We start from the raw sequence: 24777 nt of genomic DNA on the forward strand, positions 1-24777 counted from the left end.
TTATTATTGAATCACACACACACACACAAATACCCAAAAAGCATCTTCTTGTTTCCAGACATTTTCAATTGAGACAGTCCTGATTATATGTTTTCACTGGGCACAGTGACCTATATATGGATTCTAGAGCTGATTAGGCTGCTTACCCCATTGGAAAACCTGACGACAAGCGCTTACTCAAGCAGCTCTAATCATTAGGCTTGGCCAGGGCCCCTCTGCAACAGTGGAGGTGATTTCCAGCAAGTCGCCTTTGTCTTCCAATGGCAAATGCCTTTCTAATTCCTTGCTAAGGTGAGTTTTCCTTTACCTAAGAAATAAATGTGTGTAATCTGGAGAGTTGAATGTTAAACTGTAGAAATAGGTAGGAGTTCATAGGTGGGTTTCTTGTATGCAGACAGAAATATAAATCTAACATTTCTTTTTTTAGCTCGGGGATTCCAATCCTTACAAAATAATTGAATGTACTTGTTTTTTTAATCAATAGTTCATGTACTGAGTACTAAATTCACACTCTTAGTAATTCCTTTTTCCATTTAATACATTTCTCTCTAATATTTTGCTCCTTTTGCTTGTATAGTCTTTATTTTTTTTTTAAAATAATATTTTTTAAAATTAATAGCACTTAAAGTTGGCATTTTAAATTGCAACCAGAGATAAATATTACATGTCTAATATTCTAGTTGTGATCTATTCTGGGATCAAGTACTAGAGAGTTCATGAAATCTATTATCTTTTTCCATCTAGGAATTGCTAATTCAGATTTTTATCTTCTATCCTTAATTCAAACTGGCACAATAAAAGGATTGTATTGCCTTCATCATTTTAACTGACACTTTTAAATCTATTCATATTCAGCTGTTAAAATGACTGGGGCAGTTTTTTCTTAACTTGATGCCTTTCACATCGGTCTTGTTAGGTGTTACGGGAACTGTGGTGCTGAATTGGGAGGAAATATGATGAATTCTATTCTATGTTGCTTTATAGATAAGAGGTGAAAATGCTACCTGTTAAATGTTTTACAAAGGAAAGTTGTAAATTGTAAAACAATTACAATATTTAATAGATACATGGAAACAGATTTCTGGAAATCGACAATTTTGTTTCCTTGCCTCGAATCTTCTATAACTTCCATCTGAAGTCATTAATTATCTTAACTGATTTTAATGCCTAAAGGTTCCTTAAGATAACAGTTGATAAACTCAAAACAGATTTTATGTGCTATGTATACCTGAGTTAGATCAACATATGGAGTTCTCTGGACTTAAGAAGAACAGGTTTCTTTGTCTTAGTTTCTTCTTGTGTCGCAGAAGTGACTGCAGAGTGTGGCACACTAGCTTCTCTACTGTGAAATAGTATACCATGCCAGGAGCCTAGAATTTAGGAATGTCTAATTTTGACTTGTTAACAAATACAGATAAGTTGCAGATGGGAAGGAGCTTGTACACATCTTCTTTTTCCAACTTTTGCACAAACAAAATCGAGAATGTAGAAACATAAGTAATATATGATCTGTAATGCAGTCGTACTTGTAATTTCAGTCCCATATTTCTGATGGGAAGCAGTAATTATATATATAATCACTACTAAATTGAAATTTATAGTTAAACAGTTAAACTCCTGGCCAAAGCAAGTAGATTGATGGTGGCTGTCCTCCCTTAGCTGACTCTTAAGACAGGGCAAAATAAGAACGTGATTCATCACTTCCTGCTTAGTTTGTTCAGTCCCTCACCTTCCCATGACACTTGGCTTAATAAGTCTTTTGTGTTAGAGCAACACATGGCTAATGTTCTGGAAACGCAACAGTGCCGCTTGTGGAACGAGTTAACAAAAATATACGTGCAGCACATTAAAGCTGGCTTCCATGTTAGCACCAAGTGATTTAATCTCTGCATTAGACATCTGGCAATAAGTCCTTTGAAATAGCCAGTAGCAATTAAACGGGGTCTTAAGTCTTTTGGTTTCTTTTTATTAGAATAACATAGTTGGGGACGTAATGAGCTACTTGGAAGGTGTACCTTTCAGAGTGACCATAAGCTTTGTGGACGATCCTGTGGGAGACACCAACTTTGCCGGCCAGATGGAAATTGAACTGCCCGAGTCTGCAGAGGTCTTAACGTGCACAATGGTAAATGGATGAATTGCTGTAATACCTTTTAATTACTACATTGATGGGCCACCTATAAGCTCAAAGAAGGAACCTTTACCCTCATCCTACACCCGAGCTGCAAATATTCACCATTTTTACAAACAATTTTTTTTTTGCTGTACTAGCTAAAAGTGGTCATCTCAGTGAGTGTCTGGATTCTCTCTGTAATTTGCAAAACAAGCTTGAATCCTAGTTTGTGGGTTTGAAAAAGCTAGTTGGTATTGGCTTGCCTTAAAATCAAGAAAACAGAACTGAATTGCCAGAGGGGAATTGGATACAAATCTCTGCAAACCAAGTGTTATTCACAGCAGAAATATTGTATTTCAGCTAATCCTAAAAATGCAATTGCTAGATCATTATCAATGCAGTACGTTTTTTTTGGTTTTTCTCTATTACACATGCAAATCCATCTGCAAATAATTAACTGTCTCCTGATAATTTTGAAGTATATTTCTATAACAATCCCTATAGCAGTTTCAAAATAAAATGCTATTTGTCTGTCCGTCCATCCACACATCCTAGCCTACAGTTATTCTCAAAAGATTTCTGACACAGTACAGGTAAACCTTGACTTATGACCATAACTGAGCCCCAAATACCTGTTGCTAAGAAGACAGTTGTTAAGTGACAGTTGTTTGCCTCATTTTCTGACATTTCTTGCCGTATTTATTAAGTGAATAAAAGCAGTTGTTAGCATAATAACATGATTGTGAAATGAAGCTGGCTGAGCCAAGGTGGCGCAGTGGTTAAATGCAGCACTGCAGGCTACTGCTAGATCAGCAGTTCAGCGGTTCAAATCTCACCGGCTCAGGGTTGACTCAGCCTTCCATCCTTCCGAGGTGGGTAAAATGAGGACCCAGATTGTTGGGGGCAATATGCTGACTCTCTGTAAACCGCTTAGAGAGGCCTGAAAGGCCTATGAAGCGGTATATAAGTCTACTGCTATTGCTATTGCTATCCTCCATTGACTTTGCTTGTCAGAAGATTGCAAAAGAGGATCACCTAACCCCAGGACAGACACTATCATAAATATGAGCCAGTTGCCAAGCAACCAAATTTTGATCACAATACCATGGATTGTAAATGTGAAAGTAGTCATAAGTCACTTTTTTCAGTCCAGTTCTAAGTTTGAACAGTCACTAAATTGTTGTAAGTTGAGGGCTACCTTTAGCAATAGCACTTAGCACATAGATTTACATACCACTTCCTAGTGCAGTGTTTCTCAACCTTGACAACTGAAGTCCTGTGGACTTCAACTCTCAGAATTCCCCAGCCAGCTATGCTGGCTGGGGGATTCTGGGAGTTGAAGTCCATAGGACTTCAAGTTGTCAAGGTGGAGAAACACTGCACTAGTGCTTTACAGCCCTCTCTAAGTAGTTTACAGAGTCAGCATCTTGCCCCCAAGAATCTGGCTCCTCATTTTACTGACCTTGGAAGGATGGGTCAACCTTGAGCCGATCAGAATCAAACTGCTGGCAGTTGGCAGAGTTAGCCTGCAATATTGCATCCTAACCACTGCCACCCCAAGGCTCCTATATAGAGACAATCTTCAGTAACTTAGAAGTTTGGGCTTGGACATTTCAATATTTTTCTTTTTCTTATTGTGTTGGGTATTCAGAGCATTCCCACCAGCAGGGAGCATCATTGCATTTTTGGAATAAGAACTTCTTCAGAAATCATCTAAACATCCTTTTTTGCTATTATACAGCAGCGTAAATTTTCAGAACTTCTTATGCCACTTTGTGTACGCATCTGCTTAGATTTCTGAGGCTTCCTATTTAAAACACTCAAATCTGTATATGCACAAAATAGGGAAAGAACTGGTGTTTTGGGTAATTTGACTAAACAATACAAAGAAGAAACCAATGTGGTTAAAATTCAGTGATAACAGCTGGAACACTTATTAATCTAATTTACTATACAAAGCTTTCCCGAAGAAAAAGTCACCTTTTTTGAAAGAAGGTTGAGTAAAGTTGGAAGGGAAAAAATGATATAGCTGCATTAATATTCAAATTCTGGGAGCTTTACAATGATGGGGGAAAGCTGACTCAGGTTTCTAAATGAATCAGGTTTATTTATTATCATAAAAATGAAGTGTCAGTATGATCCTGTGTTAGTGTTTTGGTTTTTCATATCTACAGTATTGGCTTTTCGCTAGCAGAATTTAATTTAGTCCACTTTAAATTTGGTTATGATCTGTTTACAATCATTGGCTTAAGTTTGTCTTAGATGGAATCCAGTTCCAAAAATATTTGAAACCTACTCTGTGGGTTTGGCCTCCTTTGTGGGAGTGGCTTGCCGGCCATGTGACCTGGTGGGAGTGGCTTGCTGGCCATGTGTTTTCTTTCTCTCTCTCTCTCTCTCTCTCTCTTTCCTTCCTTTTGTCTCTCTGTCCCTTTTTTCTTTTTTATTTCATCTCTCTCTCACTCTTTTTCTTTCTTTTTTCTTTCTTTCTCTTTTTTCTTTCTTTCTTTTTTCTTTCTTTCTTTCTCTTTCTCTCTCTCTCTCTCTCTCTCTCTCTCTCTCTCTCTGTGTGTGTGTGTGTGTGTGTGTGTGTGTGTGTGTGTGTGTGTATGGCAGTGGTGGGTTTCAAAAATTTTTGGAACCTCTTCTGTAGGTGTGACTTGCTTTCCGGGTCCACTGGTGGAAACTCTTCTAACCGGTTCGGTAGATTTGACGAACCGGTTCTACCGAATAGGTGCGAACTGGTAGGAACCCACCTCTGATGGAATCATACCTGCAGTTCAACATTCATTATTTCCTCGGATCCCTGCCTACTCAAGAAATATGCATACAGATAGAATAATTTTCAGATTGATTTTGGATATCTCTACATTGAAGTGATGGATTTATAATTTTTGTTTGGTGCACTATTTACTAGTTACATTGTTTTACTGTTGTTTTTGTTAATTTTAACCCTGTTTCCCGGAAAATAAGATCTCCTGGGATAATAAGCTCAATCGTGCTTTTGAGCACATGTGCTAAAATAAGCTCTCTCCCGAAAATATTGCAGCACAGCAGCAGCCATGAGATGACCACGCTCACTGCCTCCTGTACCTCAAAAATAATAAGACCTTCCCGAAAATAAGGCCAAGCGCTTATTTTGGTGGCCAAAGGAAAATAAGACCCTGTCTTATTTTTGGGAAAACACAGTAATATTTTTAGAAAGTTTTAATATTTTTGGCAACATTCTAATCTGCCAAGAGAATTTAAGATATTGGATGAATTAAAACCAACCTCATCTAAAGATATTGCTCAACTAAAGGTAAATGAACAGCACTTCATTGCACTGACCATTCAGATTTACAATAGTGTGTAAGTTAGGACCGGTTTTCACACGTACGATCCTTGTAGGATCCCTATGGTCACATGATCAAACTTCAGGTGCTTGGCAACTGAGTCTGATATTTATGACAGCTGCAGTATCCCAGGATCATGTGATCCCTTTTTGTAACCTCCTGGCAAGCAAAGTCAGCGGGGAAGCCTGATTCACTTAACAACCGTGTTACTAACTTATCAACTGCAGTGATTCACTTAACAACTGTGGCAAGAAAGATCATAAATTGGGGGCAAAAGTCACTTAACAAACGTCTCACTAAGCGATGGAAATTTTGGGCTCACTTGTGGTCGTATGTGGAGGACTCCCTGTACTTGTAAGCATCCCAAGACAATTACTATTGATAGTAGAATTTAAGGTACAATTTGGTCTCAGTTAAAATGGTTCCTTTAAGGTTGGGGGTTTTGTTTTGGTTTTGTTTATATCAAAATCATATTTTCAAGATGAAACCAAGGGGTTTGATGGGCAAAGATAGTTTGGGATCTGGCTCAAGGAAAGAGAAGCTCCAGATGTTGTAACATTGGATATTGGAATGACATCACATATTCTGTCTCATCTTCTCTACGTGTTTAGCTTGGCTGGGAAGATGCTAATGTTTCATCATCTTGCCTTTCAACAGCCTGATTTTTCACTAGAGAAAAAGGTCCTTTACTGGATCGACTCAGCCTCAAGGCAAGAGATTCCCTGGTTTAACAGGACCACTAGTACGTATCCCACAGCCCCTCCTTGTTGGCTTCTGTTGGTGGACTCCAAGGAAAACGTGGCCAATAGCCACAAGGCAACAAGTTGCAAAACCAAAGAAATGTCACGTCTCCAAAGCTGTATGAATCTGGGCACCAGGTCTGAGAGCCTCCGATGCCCTGGTAGCCGAGAGAAGACGACAAGGGAGGACTTAGACCAGTGTCCTCAGGAGCAGGAAGGTTCAGAAGACAAGGAGTCTTCCTCAGCCACCTCTGAAGAACATGACAGTGAAGAGCCTTTAGCGCCAATGCCTAGTGCTCTACCACAGCTTTTTGACCTTCCCCAAAGCAGGCCGAAGACTTCTCCAGGGCATCTAACTGCTGCGTCAGAAAGCAGTTGCCCAAGGTCCCTTTTGGGCAAGCAGAGGCAATCCACGTATTTTTTCAACAATGTGAAGAATGAGTTGCAAGGCGCCAAGAAGAAGCTGTTGGCCGTCATGCATCCCTCAAACCGAACCACCACGGACTCCACCTTGGTTTCTAAGGCTTTCTCCCTCCATCACCACTCCAGAAGCAACAGGAACTTCAGATTCGATGTCGGTTCCCCTCCTGGCTTAACACAAACTTTAATCCCCTCTCCACCACCTACTTCCTGTTGTAAGCCAAGTCAGATTCATTCGGCAGAGCTTGTCCGACCCATCCAACACCATAAACCTACAGTGGCAGTAAGTAACAATCTTTTCTTTCTTTCTTTTTTGTTTCTCCCTTTTTTCTGACTCATGGTTATAAAATCACAGGATCTGGAAGCCAAACATCAGAACTTTGGAGGTCTTCTAGTCCAGCCCCCTGTTCAAGCAGGAAATACCATTACCCTATACCAGTGTTTCTCAACCTTGGCAACTTGAAGATGTCTGGACTTCAACTCCCAGAATTCCCCAGCCAGGGAATTCTGGAAGTTGAAGTTCAGACATCTTCAAGTTGCCAAGGTTGAGAAACACTGCCCTATACCATTTCAGACAAGTGACTGTCCAGTCTCTTTTTAAAAACCTCCTACAATGGAGCGCCTACAACTTCTTTTTTGGGGTCAGGTTTTTAATTTTATATTACGTATACCTAGCAAGGGATGCGGTGGCTCAGTGGCTAAGACGCTGAGCTTGCTTCTGCCAACCTAGCAGTTCGAAAGCACGTAAAAAATGCAAGTAGAAAAATAGGGACCACCTTTGGTGGGAAGAGAACAGCGTTCCGTGCGCCTACGGTGTTTAGTCATGCCAGCTTCCCTCGCACATCTGGGCTAGTTGTTCTCGACTCTAGGGGGCGGTGCTCATCTCTGTTTCAAAGTCGAAGAACCAGCGCTGTCTGAAGACGTCTCCGTGGTCATGTGGCCGGCATGACTAAACAGCAAAGGCGCATGGAACTCCTTCCCACCAAAGGTGGTTCCTATTTTTCTATTCACATTTTACGTGCTTTCGAACTGCTAGGTTGGCAGAACCTGGGACAAGTAACGGGAGCTTATACATCACTAGAGATTCCAAACTGCTGATCTTTCTGATCGACAAGCTCAGCATCTTAGCCACTAAGTCGCTTAACAAACGCCCAAGGGAGACACCAAAATAACCCATGAACTTGGCAGCACAGGGGGAAGAAACTTAAAAGCTGCAGGATAGACATATGAAAATTCTGCTCTCTTTGCACTGATATGGGCTGTCAGCCCCTGGGTTATGGCTTTGTTCTTCTCTGCGATATAATATTTTTTTTTAATGATCTATGGACGCTTTCTGAAAAGTCTAGCCAAGAGCTGAGTAAGGATTAAGTGTCTGGAGATCTCTAGTTTACTGCCTTAGCCTGATATGGAAACTGAGTATTGTATGAAAAAGGGGTTGAATTGGACTGACTTGGGTGGTAGCGTAAAAGCAGAGAGGGGCAGCCTTTGTAGGCCAGTGGGCAGCTAGAGCATTTCAACCTTACACTGTGTTTGCCTGGTCACAAAATACCCATTTAGCAAAAACGAACCAGTGAAGTTGCTCTCTACCATTTCTTCGAGCTCTTAAAATAGCCCAGGTGTAACACTGCCTTGTTTTTTTTGAGCTGATGGCACATTCCTAATAAAGCACCATCTACCATTTTTATGGCATTTGTTTAAAAGGGGTGAGTGGCTGGATAACTTTGCGGTTACATTGTTGCCCTTGGTCTAGGAGATCGGGGTTCAAATCCCAGCGGTTCCTTTTCCCCAGAAGGGGTGGGTGCTCCATCACAGGAGGTTTTTAAGAAGAGACTGGGTAGTCACTTGTCCAGAATGGTATAAGGCTTTCATGGTGAACCTGTGGCATGCGGAGCCATATTTGCTGACACGGCAGCCATTGGCAGCCCTCAGCTCCACCGTGTGTGCGCACACCGGCCGGCTGATATTTGGCCTTCCAGAGGGCCGGTGGAGGCTGTTTTTGCCCTTCCCAGACTTCAAGAAAATCTCTGGAGCCCAGAGAGGATGAAAAACAGGCTCAATGGGTCAACTGGAAGTTCGTTTCCGAACTTCCGGTTGGCCTGTTGGGCCTGTTTTTTACCTTCCACATGCTTCGGGGCCTTTCCTGAAGCCTAGGGAGGGCGAAAATGGCCTTCCCTGGCCCCTGTAGGATCCGGGGGCTGTTTTTGCCCTCCCCAGGCTTCAGGAAAGCCTCCCGAGCCTGGGGAGGGTGAAAATTCCCTCCACACATGGGGGTCGCTCATTCATGCGCGTGTGGGGGTTGATTGCGCAAGTGGGTGGGCACATGCGCATGCGCGATAGCACACATGCACACAGTTTTGGCACACCTTTAGAAAAAGGTTAGCCATCCCTGGTATAGAGTCTCCTACCATGGGCAGTGGGTTGGACTAGAAGACCTCCAAGGTGCCTCCTACCCCCATGGATTACATGACTTACATTCGGATGCTTGGCATCTGACTCACATTTATGACAGCTGCAGTGTTCCCAGGGTCACATGATCCCCTTTTGCGACCTTCCGACAAGCAAAGTCAGTGGGGAAGCCAGATTCACTGAACAACTGTGTGACTAACTTCACAACTGCAGGGATTCAGTTAACAACTGTGGCAGAACATGGGACAAAACTCACGTCACAAATTTCTCACTTAGCAACATAAATTTTGGGCTCAATGGTGGTCGTAAAGTCAAGGACTGCCTGTACAAATGTTGCTGGAGAGCGGTCTCTTGCCCTCCAGCATTCCAGGTACGTGATTTATTTTATTTTATTTTTTGTATTTAAAATAAATGAAAATGCATTAAAATCAGATCCCAAGAGAGAACCACAGGTGATTGTGGACACCTGGCTCTAGGGAATCACTTCAATATAAAATTCAGACTGCTCCATTTTGTATGCTTCATCGCCACATATTGTGGGTTGATTATCACATAATGGGAAAAGACAAGAATTTGCAATGTATCCTATCTAGTCCCTATTAATATCATTCAAGAAGGATCTTCCCCAGGGGAGGAATATTGTTTCTCCATCTTTTCCGTCCTGTCTTTTAAGCCATTAATGAGGAGTTGATATCACAGGACAAGCTGCTGATGAGTCATCTTTATCCCTTTAGCCTTCTCAATTTCCAAAACTCCACAAACAAGATCAGTTCCAAAGCTTCAAAGAGGCTTTGCCATTTTGATGACTTTTTCAGCAACAGCTGATTCAGCAACTGCTTTCTTTTCCTTGTTGACTTGTCCTTACCCCCTCGGTTCCTCCAACCCAGATCCAAGATGTATTCTTAAGTTATGCCTGGAAACAATTCATGCAACATATCAGTGGTGGGATTCAATTTTTTTTTACTACCGGTTCCGTGGGCGTGTCGTTTCTTGATGGGCATGGCTTGGTGGGCATGGCTTGATGGGCTTGGCAGAGCAAGGATACTGCAAAATCCTCATTCTCTCCCCACCCCTCTAACCTACTTTTCAGCTCTGTTCTCCTGTTCAGGGCAACAAAAGAAAACCCAGCCAATCAGCTGGGACTCAGGAGGCAGCAAACAGATGGGGTGGAGCCAGTCAGAGGCAGTATTTGCCGGTTCTCCGTACCACTCAAAATTTCTGTTACCGGTTCACCAGAACCTGTCAGAACCTGCTGAATACCACCTCTGAATCACATCAAATAGGAATGGTCTTCATAGCCTTAAGATGGTCTTCATTTTATCTCCATCCACCTTAACATCTGTATAACATTTGAGACTTTCACCCAACTGAAAACTCTCTGTATACGCTAAACATTATGTTGAAACATAGAATAATATGATTGGAAGAAACTTTGGCGGACTTAACCTATACCATTCCAGACAAATGGCTATCCAGTCTCTTCTTGAAAGCCTCCAGTGATAAAGCACCCACAACTTCCACTGATTAATTGTTCTCACTATCAGGAAATTTCTCCTTAGTTCTAGGTTGGATCTCTCTTCAATGATCGCCACCCTCCACCCCAATACTCCTTCTCCTGCCCTCAGATGCTCTGGAGAATAAGTCAATCCCCCCTCTTCTCTGTGATAGACTCTCAACTATTGGAAGCTCACTATGATATCACCTCTCATCCTTCTCTTTGTTGTCAGGGTTCCAAGTAACACCCCCAACGAAAAAAGACTCCGAGGCTTGCGTTTCCTCAAAGTTCCATTTTATGAGAGATGTCATATTGGCACATCTGGGAAAACCCGAATCTGAAAGCTTCCAGATTTTCCCCACCCAAACGAAAGTCCAAGTCCCTGCCCAGCACCCACATGTCCATCACGTGGTCCAATCAGGCACCATCCCAACTGGAGATGCCTCCCAGTCACACCACTCCATGTGCAGGCAAGATGTCCTTGACTCTCTGAGAAAGGAATGTTTTTATGACTATGTATCTCCCATACTCCATATAATCCCCCCTCCCATTTTCCCACAGTATTAAGTGTGGCAGGCCTGAAGGCCCAATGCAAAAGATGATTGCCAGGCTGACATTTGTTGGACTAGACATAATTAGTTTCCTAAGTTTCTGCTCATATTATTATGACCTTTAATATCCCCAAGGAAAATAGCTTTATTTCTCTGTGGGATGGTTAGAAGGAGGCAAGAGTTAAACTAGGGTTACTTAAGGTAATATAAACATCCCGTGTGTGTGTGCCCAACTATATGATGAAATTCTTTTGGACTCTTATCAGTTTAGCATGGAGAATGAGCGGAATGGAATGTTTTAATTCTCTGTAAGCCCCATCGTTTAGAAGTTTTTGTTTTGCATTTTGTCGAGGTTTTGTTTCATGTGGTTTTATTTGATGAGTGTTTGGCTGCCTTGCTTGTTGTTACTTTGAACGTGAGGCTGCATAAGATTTACAGAAGAGTCCTGTACACTTTGAGGTGCAACCGCTGAAGCCCAGTATAACACAACCTATAAATAAACATAAACGAATTAATGTTTCAGTCCTATAATGTAAATAATATATATGCAATGAATTTGAGAGAAACGGAGGGAGAGAATTTAAACACTTGTAGAGTGTTTGCATTTTAAGGTTTGATTTGTGCGAAATATCCTTGGCTTGCCTTCCTTTGATGGACACTGTTTTGCAAATGTCACCCTCTGTGAAATTCTTCCACTGTTTTATCCAGTGGTGGTTTGCCAATTTTTTTTACTACCAGTTTGGGTGCGCTTATGGGCATGCTTGGCACTTCTGCGCATGCAGAAGTCTCCCGCCACAGCTACTACCGGATCACCCAATCCAGGCCAAACCAGGAGCAACCCACCTATGGTTTTATCCCTAGTGTGTGTTAGAAATTTGAAATATGTTATCAAGAAAATCCATTTGGCTATGTGTGTCTCTGATCATATAGACAGAAAGAAGGAAAAGCTTGGAAATTTATCTCATGAAATTACTATTAGATATTGGTTGAATTGCTTATTCCTCTTTCTTGCCCCTTTTCACATCAAAATCAAAGTTATTGTTGTTAGTTGCAAATTCATGTCCAACCCATTGCAACCCCATGGACAACGTTCCTCCAGGCCTTCCTGTCCTCTACCATCCTCTGGAGTCCTTTTAAGCTCACGCCTGCTGCTTTGGTGACTCCATCCAGCCAACTCATTCTCTTCCGTCTCTTTCTTCTTTTGCCCTCCATCATTCCCAGCATTAGGCTCTTCTCCAGTGAGTTTTTTCTTCTCATTCAGTGGCCAAAGTATTTGAGTTTCCTCTTCAGGATCTGACCTTCTAAACAGCAGTCAGGGTTGATGCCCTCTAGGACTGACCGGTTGGATGGCCTTGCAGTCCAAGGGACTTGCAGGAGTCTTCTCCAGCACCAGAGTTCAAAGGCCTCCATTCTTTGGCGCTCAGCCTTCCTTATAGTCCAACTTTCACAACCATCCATTGCAACTAGGAAAACCAAAGTACTCTAACTCAAACGCACATGTCAACATGTTGCAATTCAGGTACATATTTGTCCTTCCGATGTTGCATAATAATTATTTTTGGCTGTCTCCCATGCATAAAAGAGCTACACTTCTCAATGTCTTGATAGATTCCAAATGCTGGGGATACAGACAAGCAAAACATCACCATTCTTTAACCAACCAAGATCGATCTAAATTCGTATTTAGATCGATCCTATGGATCTAAGCTCAAAATGTAACAATAATCAGACAAATTCAGCCATATAAGTTAATGTTCCAATGTCTCAATCACAATTCCAGCAACACCTCTTAAATATTTTTAGAAGTATCCATACAAAATTAGTTTTCTATTACCATATTTTTCGGACTATAAGACGCACCGGACTATAAGAGGCAACAAGATTTTGAAGAGGTAAATTTGCACTCTGCAGTCCTCCCAATCCTTCTGCATGCCTCCTTTTGGGGAAAAACGGGGCATGCAGAGAGTTTGAGAGGCCTACAAAGTGTTCCTGGGAAAAGGGGAGGGGGGCACAAATAAGCAAAAAACACCTTTTGCAAAAAAAATACAGGGCATGCATAGGTTTTGGGAGGCTTGTAAAGTGCTCTTGGGGGTGGGGGGGGCAAATTGGGGGGGGGGGAACAGCCTGTTTCTGGCCCTCTCCAGCTCCCAGGAGCACTTTGCTGGTCTCCCAAATCCTCTGCATGTCCATTTTTGCAAAAAACAGGATGCGTGGGGGCGGAGTTTTGGGAGGCCCAAAGTGCTATATTCAGTGTATAAGACGCACCCAGATTTTCATCCTCTTTTGGGGGGGGGGGAAATGTGCAACTTATACTCCCAAAAATACAGTATATTACCCACATGTTTTATAACCCTTGCCATATGCAATTCGATGGAGACCGAATTTGTTCTTTGGGCTCAGGCCAAGTCAGTTTGGTGGGGTTTAGGAGAATGTGAGAAGGGTTCCTAAAAAGAGCTTGGATGAAATTAGATTAATGGGTGGAATCAATTAAGCAATAATTAGTGGGTGGGAGCTTTTTAAAGAGGGACCCAACCTAGAAGCAGTGGTGGGATTCAAATAATTTAACAACTGGTTCTCGGCCCTAATGGCCAGCTGGGTAGGCATGGCTGGGTGGTCACGTGACTGGGTGGGCGTGGCCAAGTCGACATCACTCACGTTGAGGTGCGCTTCTCATCGCCTGGCCTCTCGTGACCGTGGGGGTACCTCAACGGCCGTAAGTGTGAAAAACAGTCATAAGTCAGTTTGTTCAGTGCCATTGTAACTTTGAATGGTCACTGTGAACTGTTGTAAGTCAAGGAGTACCTGTACAAAAATACAAAAAGCCTCTTTGCTTGCAAAAAGCTGCCCTAAACACCAATCATTAGATTAGAAAGACCTGCAACCCAGAGTTACAAATCAGGCAGGGGGCCAGAGCATCTTGAGGAATTAAAATAGTTAAAATGCAATGATTTCCTCCCAACAACCGGTTCTCCCGAATAGGTGTGAACTGGCTGAATCTCACCACTGCATTAAAGTAAGGAGAAATTTTCTGACAATGAGCTGTTCTGTTAACAGCTTGCCTCGAGAAGTACATATATTGTTAAGTAAGCTCCCCGTTGGGAGAGCGAGTGCGTTCAGAGAAGCGTTGTGAGAGTTGTGTTGGAGAACACACAAACCAGCATACAGAGACACTGCAGTTTAAATAGGCTTTTACTTTCGTGGAAATAGAAGTATCAGAGTTCATCAAACAGTCCAAGTCATACATGGATAAGACAATCAGTCATCAACGTCTTTCAGTTAAGGGATAATCCAAATAACATAGTCCATAATCATACAAACAGTCTGGTACTCAAAGTTTGCTAGCAGTTGAAAAACGTACAATAGCTCACGGCACCTTCTAACAGCCAGCTTCTAAAACACTCAGGTCAGACCAACCCAGCATTTAACAAACAGAGAACTAACAGTCGTTCTGGCTCCCTCTTATGGCCGATTGAGGAAAACAGCAACCAATCACATTTTACAGTATGATTTAAAGCAGGGGTAGTCAACCTTTTTATAGCTACCGCCCACTTTTATATCTCTGTTAGTAGTAAAATTTTCTAACCGCCCACCGGCTCCACAGTAATGGTGATTTTATGAAAACCTAATGTAAATGTTTTTAAATAATGCTATGAATTTTTTTTTTAAAGTCATTTAATTTAAAAAAAGGAAAGTGCTTCAGTATCGGACAAAACCCCTACTGCCCACCATGAAAGCTGGAACGCGCACTGGTGGGCAGTAGGGACCAGGTTGACTACCACTGATTTAAAGAAACAGGTACAGCATTGCTATATGATTTATATATTGCCAACCCAACCGTTAGATTATATTCCTGACATATATGATAGTCAGGGTATATTATTCCCAGCAGTTCCCAGCAATAGTAATTCTGATATATATAAATATAGATATTGCTGGGAACTGCTGGAAATAATATACCCTGACTGTCATAGCCAGAGACAGCCAAAGAGAAAGTTTGAATGATGACTAGAAAAAACAGTCAAGGAAGGACTTCACCACCGTGTGAAAACTGCACCAAGGGAAAAGTTTCCCAAAACTACATCAACCATGTCTCTGAATGATATGAAGATATCGTTTTTAAGTTTAAAAAGTGTCCATGTTTTATTTCTCAAGACCCAGCAGCTTCCCTGTCTTCATTATTGTTTTACCAGCCTTTGTCATCTCCGTGGAAACATAATAATCTTTAGTCCAAATCAGGATGGTTCTGAATCAGCTTCAGAAAAACAGAAATGAAAACAGGATGTTAATAGCTGTGGGGGCGGGGGGGGAGAGAGATCGTTCCTAACTGTGGGAATTTTCCTGGCTCGCTTTATGGCTGGGCTAAATTAATTTTAACATGACAAGAAGAGGCTTGAAAGCGCTTTCTTGGCTTACCCACAATGGCTGCACATATTCCAGAGGAAGGGTCCTCATATTCCAAATCTCAGGAAAGAACAGATGGCTAATAACAATTTCTCCAAGTTCACTGATGTTAAACGCTCTGTTTTTATTTTATTTTCCAGTCTCTCAGCCCGTACGCCTGCCTTCCACCCCCACCAGGGACCCAGCAACCCCTAACTCTGCACAGAGCTCCATTGCTGGACTCCACCTCCGATCTTCTCTCGGTGCTGAGCCAAGAGGAACGCGAACTGATTGAGCCAATGGTCGCCTTGGGTTATCCGATCCGCCGAGCGATCCTTGCCCTGCAGAAGACTGGGAGACAAAGCTTGGGACAGGTCAGACAGAGCTAGGACCGGGGTGAAATCCAGCAGGTTCTGACCGGTTCTGGAGAACTGGTAGCAGAAATTTTGAGTCGTTTGGAGAACCAGCAAATATCACCTTTGGCTGGCCCCAGAGTGGGAAGGGAAAGGGGATTTTACAGTATCCTTCCCCTGCCACACCCACCAAGCCACGGCCAGAGAACCGTTAGTAAAAAACCTTGAATTTCACCACTGGCTAGGACTGGTTCTCTTACCAAACAGGAGGCATCTTTCTTGGTGCCAGGCAAGATACATCCTCTCCAAGGTCATACAACATTTCCAGTTCTCTGTCAAAAATAGAAAGAACGACGAAGATCTGCAGAGGATTTGGGGTTTTGAGGATTTCCCCTCTCCAAATAAGATGGGGCCAAATCCCCCCCCGCCTCACTTCAAAGCTGGGGAAGATGCTTCCAACAAGTTCTAGAAAATTGGGCTAGCTCTTCTCCTTAGTGAAGACTGTCAATGATCTTTCATTCAAGGGAGCAGCTTTTATTTGCAAATAAATACTTCAGTAAGGTAAAAGTAAAGGTTTCTCTTGCACATATGTGCTAGTCGTTCCTGACTGTAGGGAGCAGTGCTCATCTCCGTTTCAAAGCCAAAGAGCCAGCGCTGTCCTAAGATGTCTCCATGGTCATGTGGCCAGCATGACTAAATGCCGAAAACGCATGGAACGCTGTTCCCTTTCCACCAAAGGTGGTTTCTATTTTTCTACTTGCATTTTTTACCTGCTTTTAAGCTGCTAGTTTGACCAAAGCTGGGACAAGTAACGGGAGCTCACTTTGTTATGTGGCGCTAGGGATTCGAACCACTGAACTGCCAACCTTTCTGATTGACAAGCTCAGCATCTTATCCACTGAGCCACCTTACAAATAAATGCTTACTTACAAGCAAATACTAACTTACAAATAAGCCTGCATCCAAAGGTCGGCTTCCCCAAATATTGCCTTCACCAAGTCATTGTTTTGATTACGTGATTTACATTTATGCTTATTATTTGTATTAGCAACTTCCAGAAATTTCACCCAGTGTAAAATTTCTGGAAGTTTCATGCTTCCAGAACTGGAAGCCTGTAGAACTGACTGTTTCATTTTTCCTTCTGCTGCCATGCAACAAAATGAAAATGGTTCAATGTCAAATCATTTTGACCCTTATCACCCTTTGCATGCCCCTCAAAAGGATACCCATCCCTCTTATTGAAAAACGAATATGAAAGCAAAATTGCAATTAAGCGGAGAAAAGCCAAGCTCACTGAACAGTTGTACGCTTTGGCTGTATTAAAATTTCTCTTCAGCCTTCAAATAATTATTCCTCTCCAATATCAACATCACTTATTTTCCATGGTCCATAACTGGAAACTCTTTATTTGTATTAGCTTCCATTTGAACTCCAGGTTTGTCCCCCTCTAGAGTCATTCGAGTTTAAGGCCCATTTTTAATCCCCAATTCCCAAAATGAGACACTTGTGCGTTTCCTCCTTGCAGACTTATCCACCAATTTTGGGACTGAGGGTGGAGTTGAGTCTCGGGGCCTATTGCTGAGTCCCTTCACTAGCTGTACCCATGTCAGACCTGGAAGAACGTACTGTTTCCACCAAAATTGGTTTTTTTAAAAATAGGACAGAGGCTTTTGCTGGCCAATCACGGATTCCCAAGGGATGAACGGCTGCTGTGGTATTTCAAATGCTCTGGAGAACTATGCAGTCAGATCTCCAAGAATAAAGTCAAAAATAATTTTAGGCTTTTCCATTACAAGAGTCCGTTTCTCAGGCATATCAGAAGGGGGCTTTGGGGTGGTGAGTTAGGCTGTCTTTGATCTGGAGAGTCATCTAATCAGCCAGGCAGCCTTAGTCCCAGCGGTGCTTTTTCAAGAGGTAACTGGACCTTCTTTCCTTGAAGACGTTTCGCTTCTCATCCAAGAAGCTTCTTCAGCTCTGATTAGATGGTGGGAAATAGCAGGATTTATACTCCTTGCAGACAGCTGGTCATTCAAATTGTTTCAGAGAGTGGTTAAGGTCACCTGGAGATTTGACCAGCTGTCTGCAAGGAATATAAATCTATCTGTTCCCCATCATTCAGTCAGAGCTGAAGAAGCTGAGAAGCGAAACATCTTCAAGAAAAAACCAGAAGGTCCAGTTGCCTCTTGAAGAAAGCACCTTTGGGACAACCAGGACCTGAAGGACTGAGACTCTCCATAGACAAGCAGCCTTAGCTTTGTCCAAAATCTTTACACTGAAAAACTGAACAAAATCTGTAAAGAGTTTGCCTGTGCATTACAGGAAGCAGTGATTAGATTTATATCAGCAAATGTTCCGGTCTTGAGATGCCTTACACTTCAGTAGACATATTTTAGACCTTAGTCTATGTGGGTGAACCTTGCCAAACATGGCTTATTCAACAACTGAAGATTAATTTGACAGATGAGCACAGCCTGTGATGTATGAAAAGCTTGCAGCTTTTGTGATACCACTGCACCACTTTAAAAGCTTCTGCAAGCTTCTTCCTATGGTTGCTTTAGCCTTTCCCCCCCCCCCCCCCCCCCCGGTTAAAATTTTACACAAAGGCCAAAGGTTTACTGTACACGACCCCGATGGTGAAATCCTGGAGTTTTGCTTCAGAAATTCAAGGCTTACAAATTGTTTCTCCATTGCCAGCCATGAATTGTGTGTATCCTGATTCTGCTGGTTCAGATATCCTGCATTCAAGATATATAATATTTCAAAGATATAATGCACTTCATGGGGTTTTTTACTGCTAAAACAAGACAAAAGAGACTGATGACATCTTGAAGTCTAGAAAGAAATTTATTAGTTGGCAGTTGCAATCGTAGGCATGAAGTCTTGCTCTAAATCTTGTTTTAAATTATTCTCTTAATCCTAGGAAGAAGCCAAGGGCAACTCACCCCCAAAATTATTGCCAACAAAACCATAGCAGCAGTCCACACTGACTTCAAGGCCAAAAAATATGTTCCAGGAAAGAAGTATTTTATATCCATTATATACATTCTATATACAATAGAAGAGGATATTAGTAGCACAGGGATGAATTGTAGGGTCTTTGGTGCTATCTGAATTTGACTGCTTTTTTTGCAGACATTTAATTACCAAACTATGTAATATCACTGCTAGAATAGACCGAAAATTTGAATCCCTTCTAGTACTGACAATATTATCTAGTTTGGTAATAAAATATCTGCAAGGGAAGACACCAAGCTTATGGAGCACCAATGATCCCAAAGTACATATAGACTGTTGCATAGGAACTAATCTAAATATATATAAATGGTTGTGTGTATGTATGCTCCAGCATAACTCTGGAATGCCTCAAGCAATTTCAACCAAATTTGGCACACATATTACTTACTCTCTGGAAACAAATACTATGGGGATAAGACAGCCCTAGCACCCCTCTGGAGGGGGTGTTCTGTTAAGATACAGATTGTTGAGCCTTCAAATGGTTTCTACTGTACTGCCTTAAAATGGCTTCTACTGTACAGCGCTGTGGAGTTGCCATGGTAACAGCTTCATGGTACTCCACAAGGGGACCCCCTCTGGTAAGGGGGAAAATGCAACATTAGAAATTGCGACGACATTCATGGAAGGAGGGTTAGGATAAAAAAATACCCAGGTTATCAGCTAGTCAGAAATATTTTTAAAATGTGAAAGTGATTGTTAGTGACATTAGAAAAGAGTGGTTGAATGGTGTTTCTGCATCTGTGCTCCCCAAATTCTTGATTGCCACATGATGGACTCTTCTTACTCCACAGTGGTGGCTTTGAACGCAGTCTCGCTTTTTTAGAGTTAGTCTAAAAAGACAATTCCCTTTTATTAAAAAAAATCAAAGCATTTCATGTGCACCAGCAGAAGAGAATTTATTTTGCAGAGAAAGCAGTTATCCCACATTTTCTCAAGACGAGCTCAGCATGGCACATCTAGTTCTCCCTTTTCTCATTTCGTATTCATAAAAAAATATCCCAAGGGAAGTGATGCTGGACATGAGGCAGATTTCTGGAAAAAGAAGAGTTTTTATGAAAATTGTAATTGAAACAAAGGAGGAAAATTCTGTGTATTGGAAGAATCCAAATCTTAAAAGATATGCCTGCAGAAAAGGAGACCGTATCATTTCTCCAGGTCAATGCTTCAATGCTTCAACTGCTTTTTTACTCAGGAAGTTTGTTCCTCATTCAACTGGAATCTTCCTTCCTATGACTGCAATCATGGTCAACTTTTACCTTCTTCTCAAGCTTGGTCAACTAGTCAGCTCGGTATTTCTCCAGATATGTTAGTCTATGATTATTCTCGTCATGCAACCAATATAATCACTTGGGTTGGGAAGTGTCAATCACAAGGAATCAGGAGCATAGTTAAGTTGCAGTTCAGAAGATAAGGGTCAACAGAATTCAAGAGGAGTTGGACTTAGATAATTTCTAGGAATGTAAGGACTCTATATGTAAGTGGCTGCGGTGGCTCAGTGGCTAAGATGCTGAAAAGGTTGGCAGTTCGGCAGTTCGAGTCCCTAGCGCCGTGTAATGGAGTGAGCTCCCGTTACTTGTCCCAGCTTCTGCCAACGTAGCAGTTCAAAATCACGTAAAAATGCAAGTAGAAAAAATAAGAACTACCTTTGGTGGGAAGGTAACAGCGTTACGTGTGCCTTCGCCCTTTACTCATGCTGGCCACATGAAAAATGGGGACATCTTGGGAGAGCCCTAGCTCTTCAGCTTTGAAATGGAAATGAGCACCGCCCCCTAGAGTCGGGAACGACTAGCACGCATGTGCAAGGGAAACTTTTCTCTTTATCTTTAAGGACTCTAGGCTGATGACTCATTTAGCTTCATCTCCCCCTCCAGCTCTGTTTGCTATTGTACAGGAAGGCTGCCATTACTAGTTCTGCTTGCATGGATCACTCTGCCCTTTGCAAGTGCTGATCCCCAGCAGAGGTGGGTTCCTACCAGTTCGTACCAGTTCGGTAGAACTGGTTCGTCAAATCTACCGAACCGGTTAGAAGAGGTTCCACCAGTGGACCCAGAAAGCAGGCCACACCTACAGAAGAAGTTCCCAAATTTTTTGAAACCCACCACTGACACACACACACACGTGCACACACACAGACTCACACAGAGAGAGAAAGAGAAAGAGAAAGGAAGGAAGGAAGGAAGAAAGAAAGAAAGAAAGAAAGAAAGAAAGAAACAAAGAAACAAAGAAACAAAGAAACAAAGAAAGAAACAAAGAAAGAAAAAGTGAGAGAGAGATGAAAGAAAAAAAGGAAAAAGGGACAGAGAGACAAAAGGAAGGAGAGAGAGAGAGAACACATGGCCGGCAAGCCACTCCCACCAGGTCACATGACCAGCAAGCCACTCCCACAAAGGAGGCCACACCTACATAGTCAGTTCGAAAAATTTTTGAAACCCACCACTGATCCCCGGGTTCCAGATCATATTATTGGTTCTACAAAGTTAAGGGGGGGGGGATGTGTTGGTTGGGTCCTAAACTATGGTTTAGGAAGTGGATCGATGCCTTTTTGCTAAAATCGTTCTGGGTGAATTAACAGCACTTTCATTTCTTCTGCTTTCCCCATACAGTTTCTCAGTTATCTCAGTGCCTGCGACAGACTTCTGAAACAGGGTTACGATGAGGCCCAGGTTATAGAAGCCATGGAAATGTTCCAGAACTCAGAGAAAAAGGTGAGAGGCCAACTTCGGTTGAAAAGTTGACCAAATTCCTTTGCTTACAATGTGCTATCAGTCAAATGAATGAAAAAAAAATATGGCTGTCTCCACCTGCGTGGGGTTTTTTTTTAGTGTGTGCGAATGGTATTAGCAGTTGATAGAGAGCATAAAAACTAACACAAACTAATATGGAGAGCAAGAAAAGAAAAACAAAACACAATCAACTTAGAACATACAAGAAAATCAGCCTGACTACATTTGGGAAGAATTTCAACATCAATTTTTTTTTAGAAGAAATGGCCTTTTGCCACAACGTTGGAAGGCAAAAGAGCAGTTTTTCTAGCTAGTTTTCAAAAGGCTTGAGAGTTGCTTTCAATGTCAGACTCTATGAAGACCTAAAGTTAAGTCCCAAAGGCGACTGGATTTTCTTGTCTTTTTTTTTTAACTTTGAAAATGTTTTGCTTCTCATCCAAGAAGCTTCTTCGGCTCAGAAGAACCAAAGAAGCTTTTATTTAACAGAACAACCCCCCCCCCCCCCCAAAAAAAGTCAACTTGGCTTTTGGCTCTTCTGATCTAAAGAAGCTTCTTTGAGACAATCCTGACCTGGATAGTTGAGTATCTCCATAGGCATCTAAAGGTAGTATTTTAGAAAATCTTGGAGAGGAGATCTACCGGTAGGGCCGTTTTTGTTATCTTTCTTCTTTTCATCATTCTGCAGACTCCCGGTTGCCCACACTTTTCAAAGTGCGGAAGGTACCACAGGGCAACTACCAAAAAGCTCCTTATTATTGAACCATTGACTCATTGGCTAAGGCGTTGAGCTTGTCAATCAGAAAGGTCGGCAGTTCGAATCCCTAGCGCCCTGTAACGGAGTGAGCTCCCGTTACTTGTCCCAGCTTGTTTTTTCCTCTAGTGTGGAGATGAGTCAGTCTATAAGTGATAGCCATGCTTGGAATACTGTGTCCAGTGCTGGTCACCTTGATACAAAAAGGATGTTGAGACCCTAGGAAAAGTGCAGAGAAGAGCAACAAAGATGATTAGGAGTCTGGAGGCTAAACCATAAGATGGATGGATAAGGGGACTAGGTATATTTAGCTTATTGAAGAGAAGGCTCAGGGGTGACATGAAAGCCATCTTCCAATAAATAAAGTGCTATTATAGGGAACGTAGGGTTGATGCATTCTCCAAAGCACCTGAAGGCAGGACAAGAAGAAATGGGTTGAAGCTTGTCAGAGGTAGATTCTACCTGGTAATTAGGAGAAATTCCCTCATAGTTAGAACAATTAAGGGATGTGCTGGCTCAGTGGCTAAGATGCTGAGCTTGTCGATCAGAAAGGTTGCCAGTTCGGCGGTTTGAATCTCTAGTGCCACGTAACGGAGTGAGCTCCCATTACTTGTCCCAGCTTCTGCCAACCTAGCAGTTCGAAAGCACGTAAAAAATGCGAGTAGAAAAATAGGAACCACCTTTGGTGGGAAGGTAACAGCGTTCCATGCTCTTTCGGCATTTAGTCATGCTGGGCACATGACCACGGAGATGTCTTCGGACAGCGCTGGCTCTTCGGCTTTGAATTGGAGATGAGCACCACCCCCTAGAATTGGGAACTAGTACACACCTTTACCTTTACAAGCTAGCATGAATGACTTGTTGAGAATCCTGAAGGCTCTAGTCCTCATGATTTTATAAAGCCGAGTTTTTTACTTATGGGGGTTTCAGAGTACTCGTGGAAAGGCACTCTGTGTGCCCACAATAGTCTCATGGTTCCTGTGCTTCCTTCCCACTGCAGGCCTCAGAATTCCTCTGCCTCTTAGCCCAATTCAACGACATGGGCTTCCAACAAGCTGACATCAAAGAAGTCCTCCTTCTGTGTGAAAACCACCGAGACAGGGCCCTGGAGGAGCTCATGGCCCAAAGCCAATGACAGCGGCCCAGCATCCCCCCCTCCCCTCCCTTCCCCAAATGAGTCTGTAAATATTGTACTCTCTCAAACCTTTATCTTATGAATCTCTTTAATCAGCCTTCGGAAAGCTCACCTTTGTGATTTGTTCTCATCTTTTCTTTTTAAAGCTCCTTGTTATTCAACCACTCCTGGATAAACATGGTGATGTACAAGCCAGCACACATGACTTGATTCGAGTTGGTTCCTATGGTGCCTGAAGGCTTTGTTTATTGTTATTATTATCAAGCATTTTAATAACATTTTAAAACGAGAACAACAAAAAAAGTAAGGAATAAATTCAGATAAGTGCAGTAGTAATCTTTCCTGGAAGGAACAATTAGAATAGAGCCGGAAGGGACCTTGGAGGTCTTCTAGACCAACCCCCTGCTCCAGCAGAAGATCCTATACAATTTTCAGACAAATCACTATCCAGAGTCCTTAAAATCCTCCAGTGATAAAGCACCAGAGGTGATTCGTACAAGTGCAACCATCTCCCTGTGATATTGATTATTCCACCAATATAGGTGAAATGGGATGCTTTGATTGATTGTATGTATTCATTAAATTTATATGCCACCTAGCGCAACGATAAGGACACTCTGGATCCTGATCATTTAACAACATGGTGATATTTTTCAGTTTCTTGGGCAGTGCTCACACTGGGCACTTAATTTCGTGGCACGACAAAACCGCGCTCCACTAAAGCGCGCCTGATTAAACCGCGTCGCTGATGTCATCAGCAGGGCGACAACAGCGACCGCGGAGAAAAAAGGGTGCTTTAAATAGCGCTTTGAAAGCAAGCCGATTCAAGTTAAGGTAAGGGCTAGGGTTAGGGTTAGGGTTAGGGTTAGGTTAAGGGTTAGGGTTAGGTTTAGGGTTAGGTTAAGGGTTAGGTTTAGGGTTAGGTTAAGGGTTAGGATTAGGTTTAGCGTTAGGTTAAGGGTTAGGTTTAGGGTTAGGGTTAGGTTTAGGGTTAGGGTTAGGTTTAGGATTAGGTTTAGGGGGGTTAGGTTTAGGTTTAGGGGTTAATTTTAGCTTTAGCGTTTACAGCGTGCTTTTTTCATCGCGCTGTGATGACATCAGCTACGCGGTTTCGTCAAGCACGCTTTAGTCGAACGCGGTTTTGTGGTGGAAACCTTAATTTTGGTATTTAGAATCATAGGGCTAGGAAGTGACCTCAGAGGTCTTCTAGTCCAACTCCTTTCTCAAGGCAGGAAACCTTACACCATCCTGGTCAAATGGTTTCCCAGTCTATTCTTGAAAGCTCAGGGAGGCAAGTTATTCTGTTGTGGTCCACCGGCAGCCTGTGGAGCTGGTCGCAGACTCTGACAGTGTGGAGGTTGGG

At 42.3% G+C, this 24777-nt stretch overlaps 1 protein-coding gene across 1 annotated transcript; it reads left to right on the forward strand.

The window, feature by feature from the left end:
- The first annotated feature begins 145 nt into the window (after positions 1–145).
- UBAP1L (ubiquitin associated protein 1 like) lies at positions 146–23786 on the forward strand. Its single transcript, XM_087704356.1, has 6 exons — positions 146–291; positions 1973–2125; positions 6103–6888; positions 15599–15811; positions 21409–21510; positions 23280–23786. Exons 2-6 carry the CDS (start codon positions 1994–1996, stop codon positions 23412–23414), a joined length of 1368 nt encoding a protein of 455 aa, XP_087560482.1. The 5' UTR covers positions 146–291; positions 1973–1993; the 3' UTR covers positions 23415–23786.
- The last annotated feature ends 991 nt before the right edge of the window (positions 23787–24777 follow it).

This window comes from Thamnophis sirtalis, unplaced genomic scaffold, assembly GCF_051295495.1.
Source record: "Thamnophis sirtalis isolate CommonGarterSnake01/CBP01778 unplaced genomic scaffold, rThaSir2_p1.2 scaffold_2, whole genome shotgun sequence".
NCBI classification, from domain to species: Eukaryota; Metazoa; Chordata; class Lepidosauria; order Squamata; family Natricidae; genus Thamnophis; species Thamnophis sirtalis.

Bases quoted from the DNA above. Each gene is read 5' to 3' on its own strand.
- UBAP1L (XM_087704356.1), top strand. From the start codon at position 1,994: ATGAGCTACTTGGAAGGTGTACCTTTCAGAGTGACCATAAGCTTTGTG. The intron at 2,126-6,102 runs GTAAATGGATGA...GCCTTTCAACAG, and splicing joins AGGTCTTAACGTGCACAATG to CCTGATTTTTCACTAGAGAA. The intron at 6,889-15,598 runs GTAAGTAACAAT...TTTATTTTCCAG, and splicing joins ACCATAAACCTACAGTGGCA to TCTCTCAGCCCGTACGCCTG.